Below are 14788 nucleotides of genomic sequence, written 5' to 3' on the forward strand. Positions count from 1 at the left end.
TCATTAGGAATAGTTAATACAGAAAACAAGAAATACTTCTAAATGTTTCTCAAGCTCTACAAAACCCCTTACTTGCTTTTCTGTTACTGAAGGCAAGGCAAAGTCCTGTTCTTGAGGGAAGATTAATGCTTCCTATCAACAGTGCAACTTGGAGACCCACTGTTAATTGTGTAGCTGTGCAATTATTAGTCAAAGTAGACAAAGTCTTATCTTGAAAATTTTAAAAAACAGCATAAATTCCTATTTATCTTTTACTTGTTCCTATTTATCCTTCAGGATAAATTCTGAGTGAGAAATCTGAATGTTTCTTGTCTCTTTTATTTTTGTTCCATTTTATTCTGCTTGAGTTTTGAGCCTTTTCCCACATGGATATGTGGTAGATCACAGATGAAAGCAAAATGCATGAAAGTTGCAAGCCATACCATTACCATATTGTCAGAAAATAAGAGGTGACAGCACTTGGGTGGGAGAATGTAGCTGCTTCAGTCATGGAGGATGGGTCGTTCAGCCTGGAGGTCCTTGGCTCCCTTACGGTACTCTGAAGGCAATGGCTGCGTGTGCCACTGATGCAAGGAGTCAGTTTACTTCAGGAACAGTAACATGTAGCGTTTTGATAGTGGTTCCCGTGCTTTTGCTTGGGTGGGAAAAGCAGGTACATATAATGAAAAATGAAAATAGAGTGTGATGAGGTCTCTGGTATCTGACCAGGTTCTCTGTTCTCCCATAGTCCGTACGTCAGTAGCACAGGAGAATGAATGTATTTTTCTTTCAGTCTTTTTACAGGTCACATAAAATACAAGCATTCAGAAAAATAATACATTAGATTTATTTTCTTCCCCTTGTATCACCATCTACAGCTTGGCTTTCACTAGGACTGTACCTGTTGCAGACCCGAGGGAGGATGTTTGTGTACAACATGGAAAGATGCCGTCTTCACCTTTGAACCTTGTGTTTAGAGTACAAGGTTACATGCTGTTCCTGCCTAGAGAACTGAGCTCAGCTGTTCCACAGGACAGACTGCGGCCAGCTGGGACTGGGTCACAGCTCCGTGTCCTGTTTGCTGCTGCTGAGCACAAAGGCGATGAGAATTGAGGTAGGAGAATGCGAGGGAGGAAAAGGGCTATAGGCAGTGAGCCCACCCAGGGGAACTGCACCTTGAGGCAGTTTCTGCCCCGCAGTTTTGTGCCAGGTGGGTCTGGGTGCTGGCAGTGCCCGGGTGTAAGCGACACCGGAACGGTCCGGCTGTGCTCGCCACCGGTGAGGGCTGGGCGCGGGACGCGCTGATACAGCGCGAGGAATTCCTACACACGCCCATACCGAGCAGACGCCTGAAGCGGGCCGCGGCCTCCCGGGGCACCCGCGGCACCCCGGGCTGCGGAGGCCGCGCCGTCCCGAGCAGGGGCACCGGGAGGCGGCACCCGGCCGGAGCGGCCGGGCCCCTCAGCGCCTGCCCTGCTCTGCTCCTCACAGGAGGCCCCTGTGGCCGTCGCCGTGGCCGCGGTGGCTGCTTCTGCCCTGGTGCTGCTGCTGCTCAGAGGGACGCGCCGCAGGGCCGGCGGCCTCGTCACCTTGCGGGACCCCCTCGCCAAGTACCCGCTGTGGCTGGTGGACAAAGAGGTGACCGAGCGCCCGCGCCCGAAACCCCCCGCGTCGTGCCGGGCCCTCTGCCCACGGCCTGGAGAGAGGGGGGCTGAGGGGCGGGGGGTCATGGGCTGCCCGAGGCCAGAGAGGGGCGCAGAGCCCGCCCGGGGCGGCTGGGACTCGGCAGCCGGGCTGCAGCTGGGGTAGAGCAGGGTTCCTAACAGCGCTTAGCCTGTGCTTCGGCTTTACGGTTCTTTCAAAAGAAGAACAGAGTCAGGTTTTTATATGTTTAAGTCCTAGATTAGAGCTGTGTTTCTTCCCTTGATTTCTGTCCAGTGTGGATCAGTGAGAAGTAACTCCACCAGCCTCTGCTTCTGCACCTTGTGTCTTGCCGGATTTTTGGCCACAGTTCGTGAAGTGTGCTCACTGGCCTGGGGCAATAGAGGGTTCACAGTTTTTCTTTATATAAAGGTGCTGCGGGGATTGAGCAGACAGACAAAAGTCACTCCTTACGGAATTAAAGAGAAAAATACTTTGGTTCTAAGACTTCTGATCTGTTTAAATTTTATTTTTCAAAGCATTTCTGCTTCCCTTCCTAGTATTTGGCTTGCGTGCTCACAAAGAACAGGCTTACTAAAGCATATCGTGTTGAGTAGAGTTTGAAATTCGAAGCGGTGGCAATGTTGACCTCATTCTGATAGTGGGGTTTTTTTATTTGTTTGTTTGGGTTTTTAGGAAATCAGTCATGATACTAAGAAATTCCGGTTTGGGCTCCCCTCACCAGATCATGTATTAGGATTACCTGTAGGTAAGTACTGAAAACACTTTATTACATGTATTTCTGGTTTTAGGATTTATAACTGTAGTCATAGTTCTTGGGTTTCTGACTGGGAATTTAATACTCAGCAAAGCAAGGACGTAAAAGCTCATCTGAAGGCTGCTGCGTTGGAGAGAAATGTCAGACTACCCAAAGGGTTGTATTTCTGATCTCTTGCGTGTGCTTTGCTCTGCTTGTGTTAAATTGTGGAACACAGCTGTAGAAGAACAGCAACACTGAACGGAGCCTGACGAAGCTCACCACCAGTTAGGATATAAGCAGAAAGGTAGCTGTCAAAGCTTTTTCATACTTCTTACTTGCATTCTGTTTCCATCTGGTGCCCTCATTTTATTATAGTAGCTGCTCTTTGCTTTGGACAAAAATGGTCACACTTGAACATGGCAAAGAGCACAACTCTTCTGTCTGGGAAACTTGGCACTATTCTGTGCCGATCCAAGGGGAAATAGACCCACTGTGTATGGAAGATGCTGCAGTATTCAGAGCCTTCTCTGTGCGTGCACTTACCTTTCATTTACTTACATATCTCTACAAACTTCCTTGCTTTTTGTAGCTTGAAGTTCATTTCAGGCAAGGATTGGCACATTCTTCTTTACTGTACCCTGCAAAACTGATGGCATTGAACTGTGGACCTTGCATTAATGCTCATCTGTGCAGGGGAAAGTCTCCCTTTCTGATCTGCAGATGTGGCAGGCGTAGCCCAGTTTGTGCTGTGCTGTGTTCTGCAGTTTCCCTTGCTGTATGGCCGGTGTCGGGGTCTTCCCCACTCCACGCTGTGAGCACGTCCTCGCATGCTGCCTGTCGGGGCAGCACTCTTTCTCCAACTTCTCTTCTGGCTTGTATGGGAAAGTGTAATTGAACTGTCCACGTTAACTAGGCAAATGACAAATGAATTGAGATGTGCCCTGCAGTGCTTGTGTTTATCCAGACTTTATTCTTAGGAATAAGATCCTAAAACTGCAGGGGCAAGATTACTTCCTAGGAGATTCCTGCCTTCTGCTTTTTACCAGGATCATTTTGCTAAAAAGCAAGTGTTTCCTGCCAGCACTGTTCCTACGTTTTGTTTTTCCATACAGCTCTCTAGATTAGTGCTGTCTGGCCGAGAAGACCACTCTTGGCGAGGAGTTTCAGTTCTTTTAATCAGCAGAAAGGGGCTTTCTGAGTCTGCCTCTTGGAGCACTGGGTTGGGCAAAGAGTCTCTGGACAGCCACGTCCCATGCAGCGGAAGCCGCAGCGTTATGGAGGCAGGAGCTATGGAGGAGGACTCTGGCCCAAGGCTTTGCTCTTGATGTCTTGGTGCAGAATCTTGGGGAAGTTTGCTCTGAGAGATTGCTGCTATTGAAATGTAATACTTGCTTCTTTCTTTGCCTGTGTGAACTAGTGCATGCTTACCTTTACTTCATTAATGAACGTAAGAACAGCAGAACCCAAAATACAGAAGCACTTAAGAATGAGGAGCAAACTTTCAATATCACTGTTTTACTAGAAATTTCTTACTTTCCTGGTGTCTAATCCTTGATTCCTTAACATACCGCTCTCCTCAATGACCCCATGCTCCAGAAATTTACTGAAAAAAGAGCCTAGTTGTTTTATACAGGATTTATATATATAGATATTTTTCCCATCATTGCTTGTGTTTAACGGGTCAAAATACCTGCTTTGCTCTCTTGTCTTGTCCTTCAGAAAAGTATGAAAACCTAAATAACCAGATCGTAATTCTTTTTCCCTAGGCCAACACATTTACCTTTCTGCAAAAATTGATGGTAATCTGGTGATTCGAGCCTATACCCCAGTTTCCAGTGATGAGACAAAAGGTTATGTTGATTTAATTATAAAGGTAAATTTTGTTTTCCTTTATTATAGATAAGTTGCTAACTGGAAGGAAGGAAAGTACTTCATTTTAGGGAACTGTAGACTTTATTTTGATTGATCTTCGTCTGACTAGGATGACTGCATGGCAAACAACTCATTTCACATTATCCTTGAGTAGTAAGTTGTATCTGCTCTATGTCACTGAGGAGAGCGAGCACAGGTAGAGTAAATGGAGAAGAGGATCACTTCTTTGGCAGTACTTGCTGCTAATGTGTTCACTGTTTAAGAAAATGGGATCCAAAACAAAGGGAAATCCTTTAAGCTAGGGAATGCAGGATGATTTGATCCCAGGACTTCTGGATTTTGTTATCTTTTTCTATGATAGGTTTGTCCTTAGGCAAAAATCCGGGCTTTTTTTACATGCTCTGTTCTTCATGTTACAAGTATGGTGAACTGTTATTAACAGCTTGGTATGTGCTCTGAAAGGTGAAAAAGCTATCCCGTGGCTGAAGTCTCTGGGAAAGTCTTGAAAAGAAAAGATGAAGCAGTGCTATTTTCAGAAGGAGCAAATAGAAAAATGGGGTTGCATAAGGTTCTTGCTGCAGCGATAGTGAACTGAGGGTGCCAGCAGGTAACGTGCCTGCCACCTCTTCCTATTAGCCAGGCTCTTTGCAGAGAGCATAGGAACATGTGTGTGACAGCATTTCACTTATTTTGGCTGCTGCCTGTTGCGAGGCACAACAGATAGCTGAGAGCAAAGAACTGTCTCACTTTCTTTCTCAGGTGCTAAATTTGAGCCCTGCAATATTGTGTTCCACAGTTTGTAATACTGTCTGCAGGAAAGCTAGTGGCTGATACCATACAAATTATTGTTTTTACAGGTCTACCACAAAAATGTGAATCCCAAGTTTCCAGAAGGTGGGAAGATGTCCCAGTACCTAGATGGCATGAAGATTGGTGATATTATTGATGTCAGAGGGCCAAATGGGCTCCTTGTCTATAAGGGGGCAGGTACTGAGACATGAAGGTGGGAGAGCAAAAGGGAGAAACTTGTATCAGTTGTTTTCAAAGGTGATTTTTTTAAAACTTAGTGATTTGTAGAGGATCTTTTCTTAAAAAGTAGAAAATCCATCTTTCCTGCTCTTGACTAAGAGCCCATCAGAATTGATATGATAGGAAAGATACTTTGTGTTGACTTTCTGTGAGAAATAGCTGGTTATTGTCTCACTCCTGGGGCCACAGAACTACATCTGAAGAGATCACTGTCACATGATCTTACTGAGAAGGCTGCACTGGACATCGTACCTCAGCTGTACATACGGAGGGAGATGTTCCAGATACTCCTTACATAGGGGAGGTTGTGCCCTGCAATGCCGTCTGAGAATCTCAGCGTTGTTACTGAATAACCTGACAGCTATGATCCAGCTCATGGTGGTTTCATGATGAAACCAGGTCTGAGCTGACTGGGAGAAAGAGAGTTCAGAGAGGTAATCCTCTTTCAAGGGCGACTGAAAGATTTTGCTTTGATCTTGACTGAGAGCGACTTTGCACTTAACTGCCTCTTTAGGGGGATAAGAGCTCAGCTCTCCTCTGGATGAAGACTTGTTGTGATGAGCAGTATACTGAGTGTGGTGTATCTCGGAGGAAACGCGTGATGTGTGCTTTACAAACATTCCTTTCTGCTCTGCTTTGGCTGCTGTAAAGAGCTAGGGAAGTTTGTTGCTAGTTACAGATCTCTTAAGACTGGAACACGTCAAGTGCTTTTCGGTTAGAATATTTTTCATGGGCTTTTCATTTGGCTTGGCCTTTGGAGATAAATGCATCTGTCTGGTTTTGTGATCGTTCTGGAGCAGTGGTGTACCCAGGTGTAGAGCAGAAGTCAGCAAGGTCTTCTCATCCCAGGGTACTAGAAGGTAGTCACCTGGCTGACTGCGAGGGTCGTGGGGATCTCATTAACTGGGAATTAATTACAGTAATAAAGTACTTGATAGAAGTGTGCAAGGCTCTGACATTCCTGATTCTGATCTTTGCAAGGGTTGGTGCTTGATGCTGGTTTAATTACACCACCACTGAACGTGGACACACCCAAATGGCTGGATCCGTGACACAAGTGAGGATGATGAAGATGGCCTAAAAAACCTGTTTCTCTGTAGCAGGGCTGCGATTACCTTTAGCTACCACTGACATTCACAGTTGCTGAGTTGTGTTCTAGGCAGTGATGTGGGAATCCCGGAGTTTATGATAAACGATGTTGGGTGGCAGGGAAGAAGTAAATCGGTTGTTCAAAGCTAGAATGGGAGTTCACAGAGGCAAGGAGGGTTCTATTCTTTGTGCTCGATGCTGTGCTCATCCAATTAGCCTTTCCAGAAGATTTGTCTTAATGAATTGGTAGGCTATATTAATTTATTCCCATGGAATTTGTACCCATGTTTGTTTGGGAGTTAATGTACCTATAGCTTTTGAATATATCTTCTAGGTACCTTTCTTATCAAACCTCATAAGAAGTCTGAAGCAGAGAAAAAGTTTGCAAAGCATCTTGGGATGATAGCTGGAGGAACAGGTAAAACTATTCTCATCACACGGAATGTCTAGAGAACAAAGATGCCCCTGCGGATGCGTGTGAGGAGTATCAAACACTACTTCAGCAGCAGAGCATTCGCATCTGTATTTCTTTTCATGAGTGTTTGGCAACACCGAGGCTTTCCAGTGGCTTGAGCTCAGGCCGGGGAGCTGGCAACTTCAGAGCTTTAGTCTTGATTTAACCACGTGACTCAGAGAAGTCACTTCGTCTCTCTGAGCTTCAGTCTCAGTGACAAAAAAGTATTTTAGGAGAGTGTCTTGAGGTTAAAATTACTGTATGTGCTGGAGAATGCTGAAAAGGAAAGCCCCAGATACAAGTATTGTGTTTTTGTTTTTGCTTTGAAGTGATTTGTAATAATAGAACCCCCCAACCTCTGCATTTGGCATGTATTAGAAGGTATCTAGGGCAAACTAAGCTCCCAGAAGACTGAAGGGGGGCAGCATTAATACTCAAACTGTGGCCACAGAAGGAAATACCTGGTTTTTAACCACTTTGGTTTTTAACAGGAATAACTCCAATGTTGCAGCTGATTCGTCGTATCACAAACGATCCGAAGGACTCCACAAAATGTTACCTTCTTTTTGCTAATCAGGTGAGTATACTGACTCATCTGATTGTCCTTCTTTAATGGCCTGCTTTTTTTGATGGCCTCTGAGCTTTTTTTTAACCTGATGGGGCATTGACCCCTGGAGAAGATCTTGCTCTCTGTGTTTCATACTCTTCCAGTGACTTTGGGTTTGTATTGTCATTGAACCATCCGTGAGACAGTATTATCTGAGGTAGCACATCTAAGAATGATCAGTATAGGGAGGAGTAGGAAACAGTTACTGTGTAAGCTTTTAATATATTGTCTTGGGTTAAAAGGATTTAAGGAGAAACAGAATTAAAAAAATATCCGTAAGACCCTTTATAAATACTTGTGTGGTGCTGTCATAGTTCCCATGAAGATCTTTTGTTTCTTTTGACGATGGCTCTTCATAGTTTCATTTGCACTCCCCAGTTCCTGTATTAGGAAATAAAGAGTGTGAACAGATCCTGATCTCTCTACTCATTTTACTGCTTCACTGATTTGAAGGAAAGAGTTTTGTTCCGTGGATGTGTTTCTACAGGTCGCCTTCACCGTGCTGGTGCAGGCCTGGATCTGCCAGGGTCAGAGACAAATCCAGCTAATTGTGATACTAGCCTGGATTAAAAAGTTGTTCAAATGTCTGTCTTTAAGACAGGGTTTAGGTGGCTGTTAAGTCTCACGGTGTTGTCTTTAATCTGAATTTACAGAAGCCTGCAATGATAATAGCTATCATGTATGGGGGGGGGGGAAATATAAATAATTTTCTTGGTTTGAAAGAGTTATCACTGCATTTGTACTGTTGGATGCCAGATGAACTCACACGAGGGGGCATCTCGAGATGGTTAATTGCTGAACAGTGGTCTCCCTTGGCAGACAGAAGAAGATATATTGCTGCGAGCTGAGCTAGAAGACATTGCTGAGAGGCATCCTGATCAGTTCACGCTTTGGTATACACTGGACAGACCCCCCCAAGGTAGGCTGCTGGTGCAGGCTGGAAATGCCTCTGCTCGTCGCTGTACAACAGTCAGAGTTTCCTCTCGTTCAAGGAGCCACTAGTATAGTATCACAGCCTCTTGTCTTACACTTTGAAACAACAAAGACACCCCCAGCCCCTCTGAAACAAGCCTTACTCACCATCTGTTTTGGAAAGTGATCTAAACGAGGTGGGCCTTAGAAAGCGTGCACTAATAATTAACTCCTGTTGGGCCAGACATGTCACTCAGGTGTGTTTCAGGATGTGCCAGGTTTGGGGAGGTTTCAGTAAATGTTACAGCTCTGGTTTGGGCTGTTTCCCAAATCAGGTTATGTTAGCGTGTTGTTGGCATTAAATTGCTTAATACCTGTAAATAGTACATGCACATCTTTTACCAGAAGCTATCGAGAACTGCTGCGAAACAGAACAGAGCTGGCATGTGTATAGATAAGGCATGAACTGCAGGCTGGTGGCACTGAATGAGAAAGGGGGGGAGAAGCTGAACTGCTGAACCGCCTTCGAAACCTGGGTATTTGTATTACAACATGCTCTGATGTGAGCCAGCTGTGATTTTATTTAACAGACCCAAGAGCCAGACTGAGTCAGATCAAAGTTCTGTGCCTGTTGTCAGCAATAGCCATGGCCAAAGAAGAGCAATCTGCAGGTCTTGATGTTTTTCCAGTCTTTAATATTTCTTGGTTCTGAACCAAATGTGTGTCTGCAGGTAGAGTAACTCTGAGAGACTCCCCCTGTAAGAACTTGGTGTGTCTCCTTCAGAGCTTCTGTGACATTTTTGGCGGTTTGTTAGTGGTTCCATAGTACTGTCACTTCCTCTGGTTTGCATTTGCCTCTTAATTCTTGTGTCGAAAGAGCGTCAATAGGTGCCTGCAACTGCCTTGACATGACTAATTTTACAGCCATCTGTCAATCACCCCTGCTGCCCCGTCTCTTCTGTACTGACAGCTGCTGGTCTCCCGCACACAGCAGTGATTGCATCCTTTGCTCATCCTTTCCTCCAGCCTGTACCAGCTCTGCTGTGTCCCTTTCTGAGCCGAGCGGATCAGAACCGAAAGCAGAGGTCGAGATGCAGGCAGACTGTATTTTTACATTAATGTGGTGTTCCCTTTTCTTTTCCTGATACGTACCATTCATCTGCCTTTTGACTGCTGCTGTTTTCATAACCCCTCATAAATGCTCCTGATAAATGCACTTTAAGCACACATTTTTATACATGAAGGAAGGATTATTTTTACTACTTGGCCTACTTTAAATGGCAGATGCATTCAATAATACTACTGCTTGAAAGCATTTTGCATTTCTTTGCTCTTTTTAAAATATTTTTTTCCTCTTACCACTTAACTACATGGCAGAACTTTTGTCATCATCAAACTTAGTCACTTTACCACTTGATCTCTTTTCTGATTTTATTTTTTTGTGTTGCATGGCAAAGGTCTCAGTATCTGTCTGTGTGCAGCTGCCCCGGGGTGACCTCTGTTCACTGGAAAAGCTGATTTACTCTTCCTGTTTATTCCTACTGGCTATCTAATTTCTTTTAAATCTATCATTTATTCACAGACTGTCACACTTACCAGCCAGGTCCTTGTTAGCCACATGCTAGTTGTCCTTGTCAGAGGGGACCACAAGCTTTGAGAGGTTTAACCCTCTCTTGGCTCGCAGTGATGGTGCCGTAACTTTGCTGATCCTTCAGCTGCGTTGCGAGTACAACATACACAGTTTAAAAAGGCTTCAGAACGTACAGAGATTCAAGTGAATAGTTGAATTTCTTTGTTTCAGATTGGAAGTACAGTTCTGGCTTCGTCACTGCAGACATGATTCAAACCCACCTGCCTCCGCCCGGCAGCGAGACGCTCATCCTGCTGTGTGGGCCCCCGCCCATGGTGCAGTTGGCGTGTCAGCCCAGCCTCGACAAACTCGGCTATCCCAAGAGCAGTAGGTTTTCTTATTAGCACTGATGTCGTCTGATACCTTGTCGTAAGTACTGCATATTTTCCTACAGGAACAACTGGTATGTAACCGTGCAGAATTTTTGTATGTGTGTGTCTTTTAACCACTTAATGTAATTTCTGTGGCTTGTAATTTCGTAATTGCCTTTGGATGTTTTAATACTAAGAAGCTGAGAGATCTTCCTGCACTGTGGGGCAGTAACTTAGTGTAACCTCTTAAATTAGTAGGAAATGTTAATTCTGAGGAAAAAGTGTAATCAGAGAGGTAGGACAGAGATAACACTGTTTGTAAACATGGGCATGGAATTTGGGACTAGGGTCCCAAATCTGGGCTAGGATTATTTGACTGTAACCAACAGGTAATTCATTAGTGAACCCTGGGGAAAGAGAGTACAAAGAACAGTGGGTTTTGTTGTTTTTGTTTTTTTTTTTTTTTTAAATGCTGTTTTACAGCCCTTTAGCAGGGGCTAAGAACAAGTCACAGTATGCTAAAGTGAACAGAATTTAGGTAACATGTGAATTGCTTATTACTGTAGCAGAAATTCTAATTCGTGTGAAATTTATTTGGGAGAATTACGTAACTTCATGCTGTTGTCCAGCACCCTGAGCTAAACAACCACTGCCAACTTCACGTGGAAGCTCAGGGCTGCATATACAGACATGAGCAGTGATGCTGCATCAGCTGACTGGCATTCTGCACAAGTGTGGTGCTTGCTCTTTTGGCAGTCTCAGAAATTGCCTTTGCTTATGAGAAAACATGCTTCTGGCTTCCTGTTGTAAGTTATGCTGAGTCCTTTTTATATTCACTTAATACCTCACCTTAGTGCTTTTACCACATAGCGTTTCATTCATAGCATTAATACTTAGGACTGCATGTTCATTTCCAGGAATTTGTTGATACTACATTTGGTTTAGGGTCCCTGAGCCAGAAGACTTGTTTCTTCAGGTGCTAATGAGTATGTTTACTAAATAATTTTTATTCATCTGAAGCAAATCAAAAGGAATCCAAGTTATAAAATGACATAGAGGTTTTGTACTTCGTAAGTTACATCTGTAGCAGTAATGCAAAGACAGACACAGTGATTCAGACTGTGATTCTGTCCCTGATGAGAGATCAACCACATGTCTTTGTTAGAATCATTCCATGGTCAGCAAGAGATGGAGGAACATTCAGAATTTATTCATAACAGTCAAAAAAAAAAAAAAGCATTTATGCCAGTGTTATGCTAATTAGGATTTCTTACTTTATATACTAAAAAAATTCAATAATTCTGTATGTTTACTATTCACAGCCAAGTTAGCACAAGACACAGAGTTATAAATACATGACCAAACCAAATCTGAAAAGCCACGTGGACCATCTCAGTGATGTTACGGCTGCATCTGTTGGAGCGGCTTATCCTGTCTGTAGTGCTGCAGTAAGTCTGCTGGCTAATACCTGACAAAGTCTTTCAAATGCCCATAGTACGTGACTGCTGATTGCATTGACAGACTGGAGATGTACTTGACTGGTATGTTTAATACCTTTTATTAATCGTTTTCAGTTTGCTGATGTGTAGACTGACTTCTCATTGCTTTGGATTTTCTATTGTCATTTCATTGTTCAGTGATTGAAAAAAAATGACTTGGTTTTACCATTTTGGACAATAAAATGATGTATTTAGCTTCTAAAATGTGACCATACAGTGCAGGGTCCCTCACGGAGTGAGGACTAGAACAGGTCACCTTTAGGAACTGCCAGTGATAGCTCTGGACAGTACTGGAGCCTCCCCTTGGCCTGGGGGGGCTGTGGCTGGGAGTGACAAGTCAGCAAGGAGAGAGTAACACAAACCATCCGTACATATACTAAGTCCCTTCTTTACAATTAAAATTTATTTTCTGGCATTTCCTTATTTACTAAGGTATCTTGTTAACACACGAGGTGTATGTCAACAGATGCCCCTGGCACATGTAATTGCTGCCGTGAAGGAGACACTTTCCCCCTCGAACAGCCCCTCAAGGAGGCAGCAGGAGGCCGTATTTCCCTCTGTTACAGCGCTGCAGTCCTGCCCAGCTCAGCAGAACAGCAACAGATCTATTTTGTCAGGTTTCTTAAAGAAAAAAGGACTTGTTTTATTGTGGTACTTGCTTGATGGTCCTTAGTCACATTTTAGACATCACAGAGCAGTAAGGTTTGTCTCCTATTGCTAAATATTCTATTAAAATCTATCTGTAGCTGGAATGAAAAGAGAACTGAAAGCCAACAGCAACGTTGTTTACAGCATCACCCCTTCTCATGCAAATGTTACACAAGTGTTTCTACTGTAATCTCCAGTCCTCGGGACTGTTTGCAGCCCTATGTTTTAATTAGGTGTAACCACGGAAAGAAAACAGGTTTATCACCATCCCTGTCTTCCTGAGAGCCCGTGCTGTGTTTCACACCAACCAGCTCTGGGGCTCAGAAAACTGAACCATTTTTGAGAATGCTTGTGAGCAGCCTGATGCTTGCGCCTGTGGGTCAGTGCTGGCCACTTCAGACAAAACGTCAGTGTACCGAAAGAGCAGATTCAGAGGTTCTACTGAAAGAACTGTCATTTAAAACCAAACGATGGAGCACGCTGGGAAGTGTTGCACCTGCCCTCCAGAGCGCAGCAAACACCATTCTTAAAGTTTCATTTTACATTAGTTAAATGTCGTGGTTTCTCCTTGACAGCGAACACTTAGTACACGTGTAAAAATCACACCATTAAAAAAGAAAATCACTTCAAATGAAGCAGCAGCTTTTGAGTCCATCAGTCTTTCTGGCAGTCTGAGTTACATTTCCTGCTGCAGTTTTCAGCATCTGTTGGGGGTAGGTAAAGGTTTCTTTGCCATCCTGTCATCCTCCTGATAAAAGCAAGGGCTTGACGCAGAGTATTACGATCCATTCCTCCCATTCTACACTGCACGCACTTAAACAAAAAGAGAGCGGGACGTGTGCTAATGAAAGGGGTGAGAGATTAGAATCCTTCAGTGGGAAACAGCCTTTTGGCAAGACTGCAGCGGTAGGCAGTGAGCCATTACTGCTGCGCTCACCACCATCCTTCTGAGTTTCTAGGTGGTTCTTAATAGTCCACATGGCATAATAGAGGATTAATGATTTCTGCAGTACAGGTTAATTGTAAAAAATTACAAAAGATCTTTTACGTAACACTACGTAAACATACCATGTAAAAGATGACCAAATAAAAAGGTGTAAGATGTGGTGTTGGCCTTGGCTTTCCAGACTCGGGATATGAGAACCACTTCTCTCTCAACACTGATTTCCCATTATGAGATACAGAAAATATTGCAGAGGAGAGTTACCTGTCAGGTGTTCCTACACTGACACTATTAAATGCTGCGTGGTAAAGTCTCACTGGCAGAAAAGAGGTGACGCCTTTCTGCACCACAGCATCAGGCTTCTCCCAGCCCCCTCGGGACAGGCATGAGGTATCAGCAGCGTCCTTGGTCGTGTCGAAACATCATCTCCAGTCTTCAAAGGTAGGTGTTAAAAATCTGCTGTCGTTCAGCATTTCATCTTGGCTTAACATGGTCTGAAAAAACAAGATGGGAATGAGTAAGCGTGTTCAGTTCGAGGCCTACAGTTAAAGAAATACGACTGTAATGAGATCAGATTCACAACAGAGGGGGTTAGAGCCACATAAAATTACAAGGATTTTCTTGAATGCAGGTTTAAATAAACTATTATTTGCTCAGGAAAATTCCCAGAGATTTTGTGTGTGGCATGTGACTCTACTATGTTATGTAATTCTTCATTATACCTTTCAGTCAACTATTTTAAAAATCAGCTGCTCTGGAGTCATGAATTAATAGTGATTTTCAGGTGTTTTCTGTGGAGTTTTAGCTGATGTAAATTTTCAAGTCTGTACCTCTGCTTGACTTTGCTGTGACTGAGGCATTTGATGGTGTGTATTTGTAAAATCTTTGAAGCACTGTTTTCATTTAAGGGCATAAATATTTCTCATTGGGTCAAAGAGATAGTGCAGTTCATGAAAAATTAAAATAGGCCTAAATGAAACCTAATTTCTAGTGTGATTTAAAAGCAGGGGTTTTTTGACTGAGAATATGCAATAAGGCTATAAAGAGGAATTTAACAAGAACAGTGACCCACTTACTCTTAACTACCACCAGCAATGACCAACTTTCACTGAATTCTAGCATACGAGAGGAATTAGTACTTACCGTGAGATGGCTTATGCCTTGAGAAAGGGCCCCTATTTGCATTACTGTTCCTTCTGAATGTTCCATCTGTAAAAGTATTCAGGAACTAGTTCAAATCAGACAGTATGTGCAGTTTTATTCACTCTACATGCAGCTTTGGGAGGTATCTGTGCCGGGACAGGTGAAGCTGGGATAAGTTTAAAGGCTCTCATTTCTGCATATTAACAAAAACGCCTCCATGCTCTAAGGCCGGTGAAAATGCATTTAACAATAGGAGGAGTGAATCCTGATT

The 14788-nt window shown here is 43.7% G+C and overlaps 2 protein-coding genes across 2 annotated transcripts in view; one reads left to right on the forward strand and one right to left on the reverse strand.

The window, feature by feature from the left end:
• The first annotated feature begins 984 nt into the window (after positions 1-984).
• On the forward strand, positions 985-11710 carry CYB5R2 (cytochrome b5 reductase 2). The gene is made up of 10 exons (XM_074918046.1): positions 985-1093; positions 1471-1617; positions 2317-2389; positions 4147-4253; positions 5110-5239; positions 6705-6788; positions 7316-7401; positions 8251-8350; positions 10145-10342; positions 11607-11710. Exons 1-9 carry the CDS (start codon positions 1082-1084, stop codon positions 10315-10317), a joined length of 912 nt encoding a protein of 303 aa, XP_074774147.1. The 5' UTR covers positions 985-1081; the 3' UTR covers positions 10318-10342; positions 11607-11710.
• PPFIBP2 (PPFIA binding protein 2) overlaps positions 11474-14788 on the reverse strand; it is a 105220-nt gene continuing 101905 nt past the window's right edge. Inside the window, exons 29-30 of the mRNA XM_074918039.1 lie at positions 14518-14583; positions 11474-13868 (exon numbers count right to left, since the gene is read on the reverse strand). Of these exons, the coding sequence (XP_074774140.1) occupies positions 13797-13868; positions 14518-14583 (138 nt within the window). The 3' untranslated portion in view covers positions 11474-13796. The remainder of the gene's footprint in view (positions 13869-14517; positions 14584-14788) is intronic.

Source organism: Athene noctua, chromosome 14, assembly GCF_965140245.1.
Source record: "Athene noctua chromosome 14, bAthNoc1.hap1.1, whole genome shotgun sequence".
NCBI lineage: Eukaryota > Metazoa > Chordata > Aves > Strigiformes > Strigidae > Athene > Athene noctua.

Excerpts from the sequence above, each read along its gene's own strand:
- CYB5R2 (XM_074918046.1), top strand. Across the intron at positions 4,254-5,109 it reads ATGTTGATTTAATTATAAAG|GTCTACCACAAAAATGTGAA; the intron begins GTAAATTTTGTT and ends TTGTTTTTACAG. Across the intron at positions 5,240-6,704 it reads CCTTGTCTATAAGGGGGCAG|GTACCTTTCTTATCAAACCT; the intron begins GTACTGAGACAT and ends TATATCTTCTAG.